This window comes from Silene latifolia, chromosome Y (assembly GCF_048544455.1).
Source record: "Silene latifolia isolate original U9 population chromosome Y, ASM4854445v1, whole genome shotgun sequence".
NCBI classification, from domain to species: Eukaryota; Viridiplantae; Streptophyta; class Magnoliopsida; order Caryophyllales; family Caryophyllaceae; genus Silene; species Silene latifolia.
Window position 1 is genome coordinate 402,217,263 of NC_133538.1, and position 13,090 is coordinate 402,230,352.

General features: G+C 37.3%; 2 protein-coding genes and 2 long non-coding RNA genes across 4 annotated transcripts; 2 read left to right on the forward strand and 2 right to left on the reverse strand.

Annotated features, from left to right (window-relative positions):
- The first annotated feature begins 1,298 nt into the window (after positions 1 to 1,298).
- Positions 1,299 to 3,151, forward strand: LOC141626249 (uncharacterized). Its single transcript, XR_012535860.1, has 4 exons — positions 1,299 to 1,491; positions 2,283 to 2,385; positions 2,494 to 2,623; positions 2,932 to 3,151. It is a non-coding gene; the product is annotated as an uncharacterized LOC141626249 (long non-coding RNA).
- A 4,314-nt stretch (positions 3,152 to 7,465) lies between these two features.
- On the forward strand, positions 7,466 to 8,029 carry LOC141632211 (uncharacterized). Its single transcript, XM_074444776.1, has 2 exons — positions 7,466 to 7,564; positions 7,673 to 8,029. The coding sequence occupies exons 1-2, from the start codon at positions 7,466 to 7,468 to the stop codon at positions 8,027 to 8,029; spliced, it is 456 nt and encodes a 151-aa protein (XP_074300877.1).
- A 729-nt stretch (positions 8,030 to 8,758) lies between these two features.
- Positions 8,759 to 9,793, reverse strand: LOC141626250 (uncharacterized). Its single transcript, XR_012535861.1, has 2 exons — positions 9,701 to 9,793; positions 8,759 to 9,380 (listed from the first exon to the last, which is right to left on the reverse strand). It is a non-coding gene; the product is annotated as an uncharacterized LOC141626250 (long non-coding RNA).
- Positions 9,794 to 10,282: 489 nt separating this feature from the next.
- On the reverse strand, positions 10,283 to 10,768 carry LOC141632213 (uncharacterized). Its single transcript, XM_074444777.1, has one exon. It carries the CDS (start codon positions 10,766 to 10,768, stop codon positions 10,283 to 10,285), a length of 486 nt encoding a protein of 161 aa, XP_074300878.1.
- Between the last annotated feature and the right edge of the window lie 2,322 nt (positions 10,769 to 13,090).

A 13,090-nucleotide genomic window follows, 5' to 3' on the forward strand; every position in this document is an offset into this window, starting at 1 on the left:
ACCATCCCCGAATGGATCACCGCAGGTTTTACAAAACAACAACCGGGGTCAGTACTAATCACACAACTTATATATATATATATCAACAATAAGACCAACAGACAGCTTACACCGTCACACACACACACAATCACACACCAGTCCCATCAATCTTAATCACCGACTGTCCACTGGACCAGCCCTGCCAGTGGGGGACCGCAGCCGTTCCCACCTAAGCACCGCTCATCATACTGAGCGATAACCCTATCCATTAATGTGCACATCCCTCCTGTGGCGGGTTCCACAGGAGGCGAAACTAGGGCGTGAAGCCACTCCCGCCGCAAGTGACTCCACTCAGCCGAGAACGCACTCAAGAACCAGAGACAAACAATCACAATCACAATCACAGTCGTCACAATACAATTACGATATTAAACAATCAATCTTAACACATCAACAATCATCCCATTATGGGACTAATACTGAGTAGGAAATCCTACCTGGAAAGCATAACTATCAGACGATCTCAACAGCTGTATCAAAACGCCTCTTCTACAAAACCTCCTCCTAACATACAAACATATAAACACTACCAAATCACAATCTACATAAAACACCCAAATCCCCATATTAGGGTTTAACTAACTTAAAGGAAATACTGTAAAAGCGATACATAGGTCTTACCCTCGACGCAAGGATCTCAACGGTATAACGAACGGTGAAATCCGACCTTCCAAACTCTGGGATTTGCTAACAATGCGATTAAAGTGAAGAACGTACTTTGCTTTCTCTCTTGACAGTAATTTAGGTTTTGAAAAGTGTTTAAGAACAATGACGGAAAGCTTATATACTTTATCGTATAATTAACAAAACCCGAGAAATAACTCCCCGTAAACCGGCTACTCGATCGAGTAGCTAAGGTACTCGATCGAGTGCCCCCTTATTCGATCGAGTATCTTAGTTACTCGATCGAGTACCCAACAGGTCAGAAACTATTTTAAAACGCAACTTACCCTTACTCGACAGAGTAAGGCCTACTCGATAGAGTACACCGAGACTCATAAATACGGAGTATTACAGATGCTCCTCTAACGAAGCTATTAAAAAACACAAATTTTCATTATAGACGGACACTATCCGTCTATGCGTATAGACAGATACCACTTTCCCTCACAAAATACCCATTTGCCATAAAGTGGGAAGCACATGGGGGGTGCCCCACCTTGTCTCCTCTACCCATTTTATTAGAGGTCTTTACCCGTCTGTTCGCCCCACCCGTATATACCAAGACCTATTGTTTAATAAAAGTGCTGAAAAATAAAAAAAAACCACCAAAAATAAGGCGCTCTCAAATAGCGTCTCCACCGAAACTCTAGCATAAATTGATAAATTCACTCCCCGCTTATGTCTCTCTACCAGTCTACCCATACCCACCCTAAAAAAACCCTTCATGTGTTCTTCATCCTTAGAAAACGCACGATTGGAATCAATCAAAACTCCACAGTGAACAAGGTATGATCTAGATCTATTGAATTCTTAATGTTTCTTAGTTTTCTCATTGAAAATTGAAAATTATGGTTTATTTTTCCTGGAAATTATTTACAAATTTCATTCCTCTTCTATGTTTCAAATTGAATATAAATACTAGTCTTAAACAAAGATTCAAACTTTAGGTTTTCATTATGCAATTAATTGAATTAATTCCACTACTTTGACATTGTTTAGGCATTTTCTATTAATTGAGATGTAAATTTTGATTGGGTGAAGTAGACTACTTTAGTATAATATGAGAATAAACTTTTGTAGATCTGTTTCAACACCTCAATTTTTGCTGACTTGGGTAGTGACATGAATGAAGAAGCATATATTGGTATCTCCATTGCTTTTTTCTTCTGTAATTATCATTTTGATTATACGAGTTCATGAGAGTTTGCATTTATCATCATAATTGCTTTTTAATTTTACTTGATTTGGGTATACATATTTAAATGTAAAAAGTAAATGAATACTCCATCTATCCCGGTTATTTAGTGTCTTAGTCAATTGTTGTTCTTTTTATTTTAAGATTGCATTTGATGATCAATTTGATCTTTCACACTAAATTTGGTCCATTTGTCATCTTATAATAGGCCCCCTCTTTTCTTGGTCTTTGTGCCAAAACCAAAGGATAATAGTTGACCGGGACGGAGGGAGTATATTTCTTATTATGCAATTCCACTTAAAGATGGCATGATACATCGCTACTGACATTGATTATATGTGAATTATGGTAATTGTGATGATATGTTTGTGTTGATAAACAGGAACCATACTGTATGTATGTTTTCAAACCCAACTGATAGAACCATGGGCAGAGGAAATTAATGAAGAGATATTTGCATATACAATGATTTCGTCTTTTGAAAGGTAGGTTGTTTGCTCTTGTCATTATTTATAAAGATCTGTTTAAATTTATGTTTATTAGCCATTTACTCTTTTTATACTTTAATATATTATGTTAAACTATCTATGAAGTTTGACAGATCGTGAAAGTGTCGATGAAGATGTTGATGGGCAGCTGTAGGAGAAACTTTAGCTATGGCTTATGAGTTCATGCTACCCAACTAGTTTATGTTCATACCTCCTTGACTACAATGAAGCACAGGTATAGCTACATGGCTTCTTGAGTTAATTCTTGTAAATGTGTGTTATTCATAAGTTGATCTCCCAGCTCTTTGCGTTTATCCTTTTTAGGATAGAAAAACGAATCTTGTCTATGTTTTTGATGTTGTTTGTGCTATATTTCTCCATGTTTTGATTTTTGTAGAATGTTAATTGTTAAAAAATGTCGCTGCTGTAATTCTTTCAATGAATTGTATAGCCTTCTTCCGTTCTTTGGAAAACTGATATACGAGTGATTGGTAACCTTCATCAGTAGTTGTACTAACTTTTTTCCTTTACTTCATATTGCAGATTTGGCTCGTGAGATAAACAAGTACAGTATTGCAAATGCACAAGTCCGGGCTATGCAGTAAAAGATGTTAAACAATCATTCATGTTATGATATGCCTTATCCTTTGATTAGGGTTTGTAATTAGAAGTGTATAGATATATCGAAGAACAATATAAATATATATATAGAGGCAAGATCCGGTGAGTCCACCTAAATATTTGAGTCCCGTGAGTCCACTTATGTATCACAGCCTATACACAAGAATATCAAACACTACACGAAACAATATCACTGCTTATACTGAACAATATCACGCAAAATATACAACGAAAACAGTAAAAAGAAGGCTTAAAACTATAGTCAGTGACACTAATTATCGACACCAACCACCCACGGCCCACCACCACCCCTTCACCTCCCCAACAACCACCACCCACGACCCACCACCACACGTTCACCTCCACAACAACCACCATCACGGCGCACAAGTCCGTCTCACGACCATCGCTACCACACCTCACTAACATACAATCAACGATCCTTCTTCCATTAACCTTCATAAAAGAACAACGCCGCCGCTGTTAAATTAGTGGTCTCATCGCCGACGATGAAGGAAATAGGCAAATATAAAGAAGAGAACAAGAGAGGAAAAAATATAAAAGAAGTAATATGCAATAACTCCGGTAAACACGCCGCCAAAATCGACTCACCGGCGGGAAAGTGCGTGAGGATGATGGTATTTGTTGGAGCTCCGACCTAGCACTGATGGGTGTAAGAAAAAGTATGAGAAAAGAAGTTAATAACAGAGGGCGAATCTGGTTCAGCAAGAGTGATATTGTTTAATATGACGCGTGATATTGTTTAGTATAACTTGTCATATTGTTTCGCTGGACTCACGGACTCAAAAAGATAGGGTGGACTCATGTGATCCTAATTATATATATATGTATATATATATATATAGGGGCGGGTTAAGGTACGAACTGCCTTAACGTACGAACCGTACGAACTACCTTAACTAGGCAGTTGTTTTTTTTTTTTTTTTTTTTTTTTTTTTTTTTTTTTCAGGTACACTTTATCTACTTACCATATACACCTCTCATTCAGATGCATCTTATAACATATCTAGATACACTTTTTCTACACTACAATTCTAGATGCACTTTTACACTTTTTTTAACACTATTTTTTTTGGAAGGTTTAAGACTAACTCCTAGATACATTTTGTACTATTTCCGGATACATTTTATATTATTAGCGGATACACTTTGTGTAAATTGTTACAAGTTTTAACACTAACTCTCGGATACGTTTTTTATTTTTTACGGATACATTTATAATTTTTGCGGATACACATGACATTAATGCCAGATACACATTATAATACTTCTGGATACACACGTTCATACTTCCGGATACACATCGTATTAATACCAGATACACATGGTTATACTGCCGGATACACATGTATCCGGTATTAATACGGTGTGTATCTGGGGTGGTATTTTATGTATCCAATGCCACCACCATGCCCCAACCACCGCCACTAGCACTGATAACGACACCGCTGCCACCACAACTTCCACCACCATAACTACCACCACCACCACTGCCGCGCCACCAATAAAATCTGCACTCATTCATCGTCATCAATAACCTTGGTACCCAAACCCTTCAAGCCATCACCGGGGGGACCTCAAAGAACGGTAACAAGAGAGTAAAGCTCCTCCTTGGCATCCTCATCATCATTCCTCTTACGTGCGATACGAACTCGATCCTCCTTGGAACACTTCGATAGACTTTGGGTCTCTCGGTCTCAAGTTCATTAACATTCCCCACCTTCATTAATCTAGAGAGCCCCTTGTTCTCCAATTTCATAGTTCGAAAATCACCTTATAGTAAATCTAGCAAATTCGAATACGATTTGGACAACATTTTTCCGTCCCGATCCACTAATCCTCTTCAAAGAATAGCTATATACACTTACAAAATCAAACTATGACAATTCACAAAACAAAAACAAGAAAACAATCATTATCCCAACATTAGATAATATCAAGCAAGCATTACCCAGTTCATAATACAAGAAAAGATCCACAACTAGACAATTGAACCTCGATACAGTCACAAAAACTCGTGAGAGACGGTCTCTCACTAAATATATCACAAAAACGTGTCAGAGACTTATATATTGAACCAATGAACACCATAAAACGGTCAAACTAACTCAAGAAAACTCATAATCAAGCAAAACAATCAACTATAAACCAAAATTCCAAAATTGGTACGCATAATAAAGCAAATATAATCCAAAAAAAAACATGAAAATTAAACCACCTACTCTAAATCAAATACCCAGATGAAAAATTGCTGCTTTAATCTAAGAAATTATCACTTGACAGAAAAACCCAACTGAGTAAACTCATTGATGATAAAAAGAAGTAAAAAATCTACGAAATTCACTGTTTTTTTACCGTAAAAATTGCTTCCTTTTTCTCTGAAAAATTGATACAGAAAAATGAAGAATGCTGAAAATTAGCAGTAACGGAACCACCTCCAACTTTTCTTTGGCCCATAACCAAATCAGTCGACCACCTCCATAAGCACAACCTTTTTTCGCCCATAATCATCTCAGATCTACTCATTTTTGTTAAAACTTTGGGTTTAAAATCATAGATCTACCAAAAAAATAAGGAGAAATAATAAATTCAAACGCAATAATGATCATGTCGAAACAAATCGAGTTGATTATGAACAACCTTTTTTCCCCATCACCAGACCTGCACCAATCGCCAACCATGACCACCTCCTGCATTCCAAAAAATACCTCCTGAAATTCCAAAAAATGCTCTTAATATTTCGAAATTCCGCTGATAAATTAACAGATCTAGCATTTCTAATAATTTTTTTCCATAAATTTACCTAAAAAAATACAATTTAGAAAAGAGACGTTGTAAAATGGGTTGCTGGGAAACAAGAATACGTCGGAGGTCGCTGGAGATCGCCGACCTTGTAAGGTGGTCGACGTCAGGTTGGCCGGTGATGGCGTCAGGCAGGCGGTATTAGATGAATAAAGGAAGATCAAGGATTAGTGTGTTGTGTGGATCTGTAGAGAGGAAAGAGAGAGGCGAGTGTTTTGTGGTTGTCGAGTGTAAGAAAGTACATGATAAAAATAGTGGAGTGCGTGAGTGATAAATAGCGCGTGTGTTTCTTTTGGTTTTTAAGTCGGTTAAATACGATTCGCACCATAATTTGGTTCGTACAGATCCTGATTCTATATATATATATATATATATATATATATATATATATATATATATATATATATATATATATATATCCAAGAATTGTACATAAGCATTATTAATTGCTTGTATTTGACAACAAATATGTTAATAAGAAAGGTGTTTATATTGAATTTCAGGAGTATTATATATTTTTGTAATAATGCACAAATGTTTTCAATCAGAAGAATACGAGCACACAGATCAAGGCACTTTTATAAGCGTTATTAATTGTATATTGCATAAAAGAGCTGGTATTTGAGTGCAACAAAGTACCGACACTATTTGCTTACTATACCGACGCAAGCAATAAGCATCGCAATAGGTATTAGCAGCACAGGCAAAACCAACGTTTTTGATAGCGTCGGTATAACCCCTTACGACGCTATTTAGCGCCGTAAAAAATACATTTTAAGCGCCGTTAAATACCTATTTTTTAGTAGCAGCATGGTATTGAGGCATCTAGTATTCAAGAAGGAATTCTGACGGGTCATACTCTTGAGTAAGTTTGACATTGAAATTAAGGACAAGAAGGGCTCCACCAACACGGTGGCAGATCCTCTAAGTAAGATCTACCTAAAAGGCTCCCAATTGGCATATCAAGTGCCAATCAAGGAGACCTTTCCGGATTAAACACTTCTTACCTTGTCAAAAATTGAACCTTGGTTCGCCTATATAGTTAACTATAGGTCTTACACAATCTTCTTACGGGTTTTTCTCGCTCTCAAAAGGAAAAGATCAAGAGTAATTCCAAGTGTTATGTGTGCAATGATTCCTATTTTGTGGAAGTATTGTGCCGATTAAGTATTAAGAAAGTCTGTGTCGGATACTGAAAACATGTCTATTCTTCGGTTTTGTCACAAATATGCATGTAGGGACCACTATGGAGCCAAGAAAACGGCTAAGAAAGTGTTGGAGTGTGGTTTGTTTTGGCCAACACTTTTTAGAGATCCACACACCCTAGTGAAAGCTTGTGATAGATGCCAACGAGTTGGCAATATTTCAAAGAGAAGATAAATACCACAAAACCCGATGCTTTATTGTGAAATATTTGATGATTGGGGCATCGACTTCATGGGACCGTTTCTAATGTCTTGTGGGTATACTTACAACCTTTTAGTGGTGGATTATGTCTCTAAGTGGGTGGAGGCCAAAATCACCAAGACCGATGATGCAAAAGTAGCTAGTGAGTTCATCAAGTCTAACATCATTTCCCGCTTTAGATTTCCCAAGGCATTGATATATGACTGAGGCACGCATTTTTGCAACAATGTCATTGGAGATCAAAGCCATACTGGAGAACACCGTCAATCCCGATAGAAAGGATTGGAGCGGTAGGTTGGAAGATGCCTTGTGGGCGTATAGGACGGCATACAAAACCCCGATTTGTATGTCTCTTTATCGCTTGATATTGGGAACCCTTGTCATTTTCCCGTGGAAGTAGAGCATAGGGCATATGTTTAATTTGCAAAAATAGATGAAGCAGGTTTGCAATGATGAGATCCTCAATAATGCCTATAAGAATGCAGCAATTTACAAGGCAAAGACTCAAGCTTGGCATGATAACATGATTTCTCGCAAGACATTTGAAGTGGGACAAAAAGTCTTGCCTTTTCAAAACCGACATCGCCACTTTTCCGGTAAATTACGATCCAGGTGGATGAGACCTTATGAAGTGGTCAAGGTGTTTACTTATGGAGCAATTGATATCAAGTGTCTCAATATTGGGAAAGTTCTCAAAGTGAATGGACAAAGACTCAAACTTTATCATGTAGGAGTTGAAGTTGGTGAGGTGGAAACATTACACCTTATCGATCTCGTTTATGACAATTAATAAAAAATCATCACTATGTTGAGCCATCGATGTTAAATAAACCGCACACTTGTACAGACTATCCCTTTGCATTTTAATTCCTTGCCTGTAGTGTAATTGCAATTTAATTATCGCTTTTTAATTATTGCATTTTAATTATCGTATTTGCATTTTAAATTAAATCACATTTTAGTTAATTGCATTTTTTATTAAATGGCATAACTAGCAATTTATCATTAATGTCATGTTAAGATAGATTAATGTGTGTGTTAGTGTGTAGGTTACCAACTCAAGGTGATGAAGTGAAGAAATGAAGCATGAAAAGTGAGAAAAATTGGCTAAGTATGGGAAAATGGAAAAAAAAAAGAACCATGGGCATCACCAATGGTTAGGACTGAGTAAAACCGGATATCCTATAACACCCCCATTTATCTAAGAGCCTTTATCAAGACATTCTCAGATAAATAGAACTGCTACCATCTCAGTTGCCTGAGGTAGTAACTATAAAAGACGAACAATGTCACACGTACTTTAATAAATACGATAAACTGTCTTAAACTATCTTAACTGGTCTTATTACAACTGAATCAAAACCGAGTAAATAGTTTATTACAACACAGCGGAAAGAATAAATAAAGTTCAATTATAATTAAGTGGTAAATGTGATAAACTAGACTCCAGGTGATAAGCCATCTCGCGTCCCAAAACCCAAGCATCCAGCTATCAACAATTTACTAAAAATCCGACCTATAAATTAATCTGCTCCCCATTTAACCAGAAATATGAAATGGCTCATTACAGGACGCCATCAATTAAAGCAAGCATCAATTTTATTTTGACAGAAAGACAAACACGTAAACTAATGGTTGAGTAGAATAACTAAACAATAAAACCAACAATGAAAAAGGTACTCTTGCAATAGAATATTAACAACAGAAGAATAATAACTGCAATAATAATAACTGTAAACCATCTCAGTCCACGACTGAGGCAAGCCGTACTCTGTCATCCCGCCAATTCCTAGTCGAGGTATCCATCGTCCCAACACAAGGCTGAGTATCCAAAACTCATCCTAGTACGAGACTGAGGTATCCACAAATAAATCTAGCAATATACCAGTTCCAACAATTAATATCCCAACAGTAATAAAATATGCAACTCCGTCATAAGATTACATAACACATAACCCATCTTATAACACTGTCTCAGTTATAACACAATTCATCCTAAGATGACGAGTATATATCCAATTATAGTAAATCAAGTAATTAACAATCAAAAGGATTAAGATTGAGTAGTTATCCTACCTTTTAAGCAATCTCACAAACCAAGAAATTAAGAATTCAATGAGGCTCTTCCACAAATCCTCCACCTAAATTAATCAAAAATTACCAATAATTACTAAAGGATCTTAATTATAATTATAAGATGTAAACTACCCAACATGAATTACTCACAAACACCATCATTCACGGCCAAACTCCTCCAAACCGTGTCCCAACCACCACCACCACATGGTGGTCAACAGCTCCCACACGACAGTCAAGGCTTGGTTAAACCAGCGGTCAACGATGGTGGTCACGTCAACGGCAGCAATGCGTCGAGGTCAACGGTGGTCACGGGTAAATGTGGTGGTCAACGGTGATTAAAATACAAGGAATTAGTTTATAAGACGGTTTCATAAATTCTTACCTTTAGATCTTTAGATGGTTGTAAGATGAACACAATCCTCCTTAACTCTCTTTTTCTCACTTAAATTCTCTCTCAATTTATGTGTGAGGTTTTATATGACAATTAGATATAAGATGTAGAGATGGGTTAGTATTTATAATAGTAAAGGCAGTAGGTAGGAAGGTTCTAGGAAGGTCCCTTCTTATATTATTTTTATTTTTTTTTATTTATGTGATAATGCATTCATTAGAAAACACCTACCACCCCATATACTACACTCCACACATCCCAACCTCCGTCTCCCATAATTTTTTTTTTATTCATTCCGTCTTATAATTTAACTCCGTGAATATAAATATTGTAATTATAATTTAATAAAACATATCTTACCGTTGACTTACCCTTTGACCATGACAAAAAATAGGGGTTATTACAGTCTTCTCTTCTTAAAAAGAACTTCGTCACGAAGTTCATCACACTACTCAATCCGAATGCCAAAATAACCAACTAAAATATCGAATAAAAGGTCAGATGTTTCAAAAATATTACGGTATTATATTCTACCCCCTAAAAGAAAGGGTTACGTTCCCGTAACCAACATACCTAGATAAAAAGATGAGGATACTTCTCTTTTATAATAGCTTCAGCCTCCCAAGTAGCTTCCTCCACATTGTGGTTAGACCATATCACCTTAACCAAAACAGTCTCACCATTTCCAGTCTTCCTCACCTTCCTATCCAAAATCTGAATATGCTTCTCCACATACGATAATTGTTCATCTATTACGACAGTTTTAGGCTCTAACACATGAGTAGGATCACTCACATACTTCCTCAACTGAGAAACATGGAACACATTATGGACTATGTCCAAAGCTGGAGGTAGTGTAAGACGGTATGCTATCTCTCCAACTATGTCTAGAATCTCATAAGGCCCATTAAACATCTGACTGAGGTTCCCTCTCTTCCCATAACTCATCACTCCCTTCATAGGAGACACTTTCAACAACATCTTGTCCCCTACAGCAAACTCAATGCCACTTCTTCTCAAATCAGCATAACTCTTTTGCCTATCCTGCGCAGCTCTCATCTTCTACAGAATTAATTGAACTTGCTCCACCATTTCCTGAATCATCTCATCAGGTCCCAACACAATCGCATCAGATTTATCATCCCAACACACAGGACTCCTGTACTTCCTTCCATATAGTGCCTCAAAAGGTGTCATGACAATGCTAGCATGGTAGCTATTATTATATGAGAACTCAATTAAACCGAACCTCACCTCCCATGATCCACTGAACTCCATCACACAAGCTCTCAGCTTATCCTCTAGTGTTTAAATAGTGTTCTCCGTGTGCCCATCAGTAGCTGGATGAAATGTTGTGCTCATCTTCAACTACGTCCCCAATGAAGCTTGAAACTCCTGCCATAATTAAAAAAAAAAAACCTCGAATCACGGTAAAAAATAATATATTTTAGTACACCATGAAGTTTTACCACATTCTTTCTATAAGCCTTAGCCAACTCCGCCATACCAAAAGTATCTTTCATTGGAATAAAGTGATCTGACTTAGTCAAATGGTCCACAATCACCTAAATCATATTATTGCCTTTTTGAGTTCTAGGCAACCGAATAATAAAATCCATGGAAATGTTTTCCCACTTCTATTCTGGCACTTCCAATGACTGCACTTTACCCTGCGCCCTCTTATGCTCATGTTTCACCCTCTGACAAGTCAGATTCAACAACTTCTTTCATCCCTGGCAACCAGAAAGTCTACTTTAAGTCTTTATATAACTTATCCACTCAAGGATGCACAGAGTATGGTGTATTATGCGCCTCAGACAAAATTTACCTTTTAAGATCCTCATCATCTATCACACACCACCTCCCATCAAACCTCAAACTCCTGTCGGAATGCACGGAAAACCGTGACGTCGCCCCACTATCCACTGTTGTCTGCCATCTGGCAAACCTCGCATCCTCATCTTGCTTCTCCCTGATTTCTGTATACAACTCCGGCTCCACAGTCAAATCCACCACTGAATCGCCCTTCTTGATTACATAAATGCCCATTTTTACCATATCCTCCTGCAATTTCACACGTGACATAACAGTGCACAAAGTGTGTATTGACTTCCTACTCAGTGCATCTGTTACCACATTTGCCGTTCCTTCATGATAGACAATTTCTATATCATATTCCCTAATCAACTTAATCCAACTCCTCTGTCTCATATTCAACTCTTTCTAGGTGTAAATATATTTAAGACTCTTGTGATCCGAAAATACCTTGAAAGTAGCTCCATAAAAAGAATGTCTCCTGACCTTTAAGGCAAAAACAACAGCTCCCAGTTTCAGATCATGAGTAGGGTAATTTTCTTCATATGGTTTCAGTTGCCTTGAAGCATAAGCTATTACCTTTCCCCTTTGCATTAACACACAACCTAACCCATTCTTCAAAGCATCGGTATACACCTAAAAATTTTCACTCCCTTCAGGTAAAGGTGGGATATGAGCTGTGGTCAAGCTCTCCTTTAAGGTTAGAAAAGCCGTCTCACAACTCTCATCCCATTTAAACCTATTCTCCTTCCTCATCAAAGCAGTAAAGGTCTTAGCTCCCTTAGAGAGATCTTTTACAAATCTCCTATAGTAACCAACCAAACCAAGAAACCTCCTAATATCAACTACTCTTTTCGGACTCTCCTACTTAGACACTGTCTCAATCTTACTCGGATCTACAGCTACTCCCTCCTTAGTCACAACATGTCCTTGAAAAGCAAATTTTTGCAACTAAAATTCACACTTGCTCAACTTAGCATATAAATTATTATCCCTTAAGGTTTGCAAAACAATCCTCGGGTGTTTCTCATGTTCATCTTCCGTCTTAAAATACACCGAAATGTCATCAATAAAGACGACTACAAACTGATCAAGGTAGGGACTAAACACTCTGATAGGTCCATTTTATATATACTTTTCCTCCCACATTTAGCTCAATTTAATGTTCATTATTCACTCTTTAGAGTGGTTTATGAGTTAATGTCGCCTTTGTAGTATTTCTCGTGTTTTAATGTCAATTGTAGGATTTGAGTTGTTTCTACGTTAAATCCCATCACTTGGAGGAATCCTGAGCAAGGGAAAGCTAAGTGTGATGAGTATTGAGGCCTAGGATGGCGTGCCAAGGTCCTAAGAGAGTTACGAGTCAAGAGGAACAAGTTTCAAGGCATTCTGAGCTCGTATGCATAAGTTACGACAATTTTGCTATTCGTTGTCAAAACCGTCCCCGTGTTGGAGCTAGTGTCCTCTACAGTTAGTGTGATAACATGTATAAATCTCTTATAGGTTCACAGGGTATACTTAGTATTTTATCAGTTGATTAACGTTTATTAATAACGGTTGACTTGC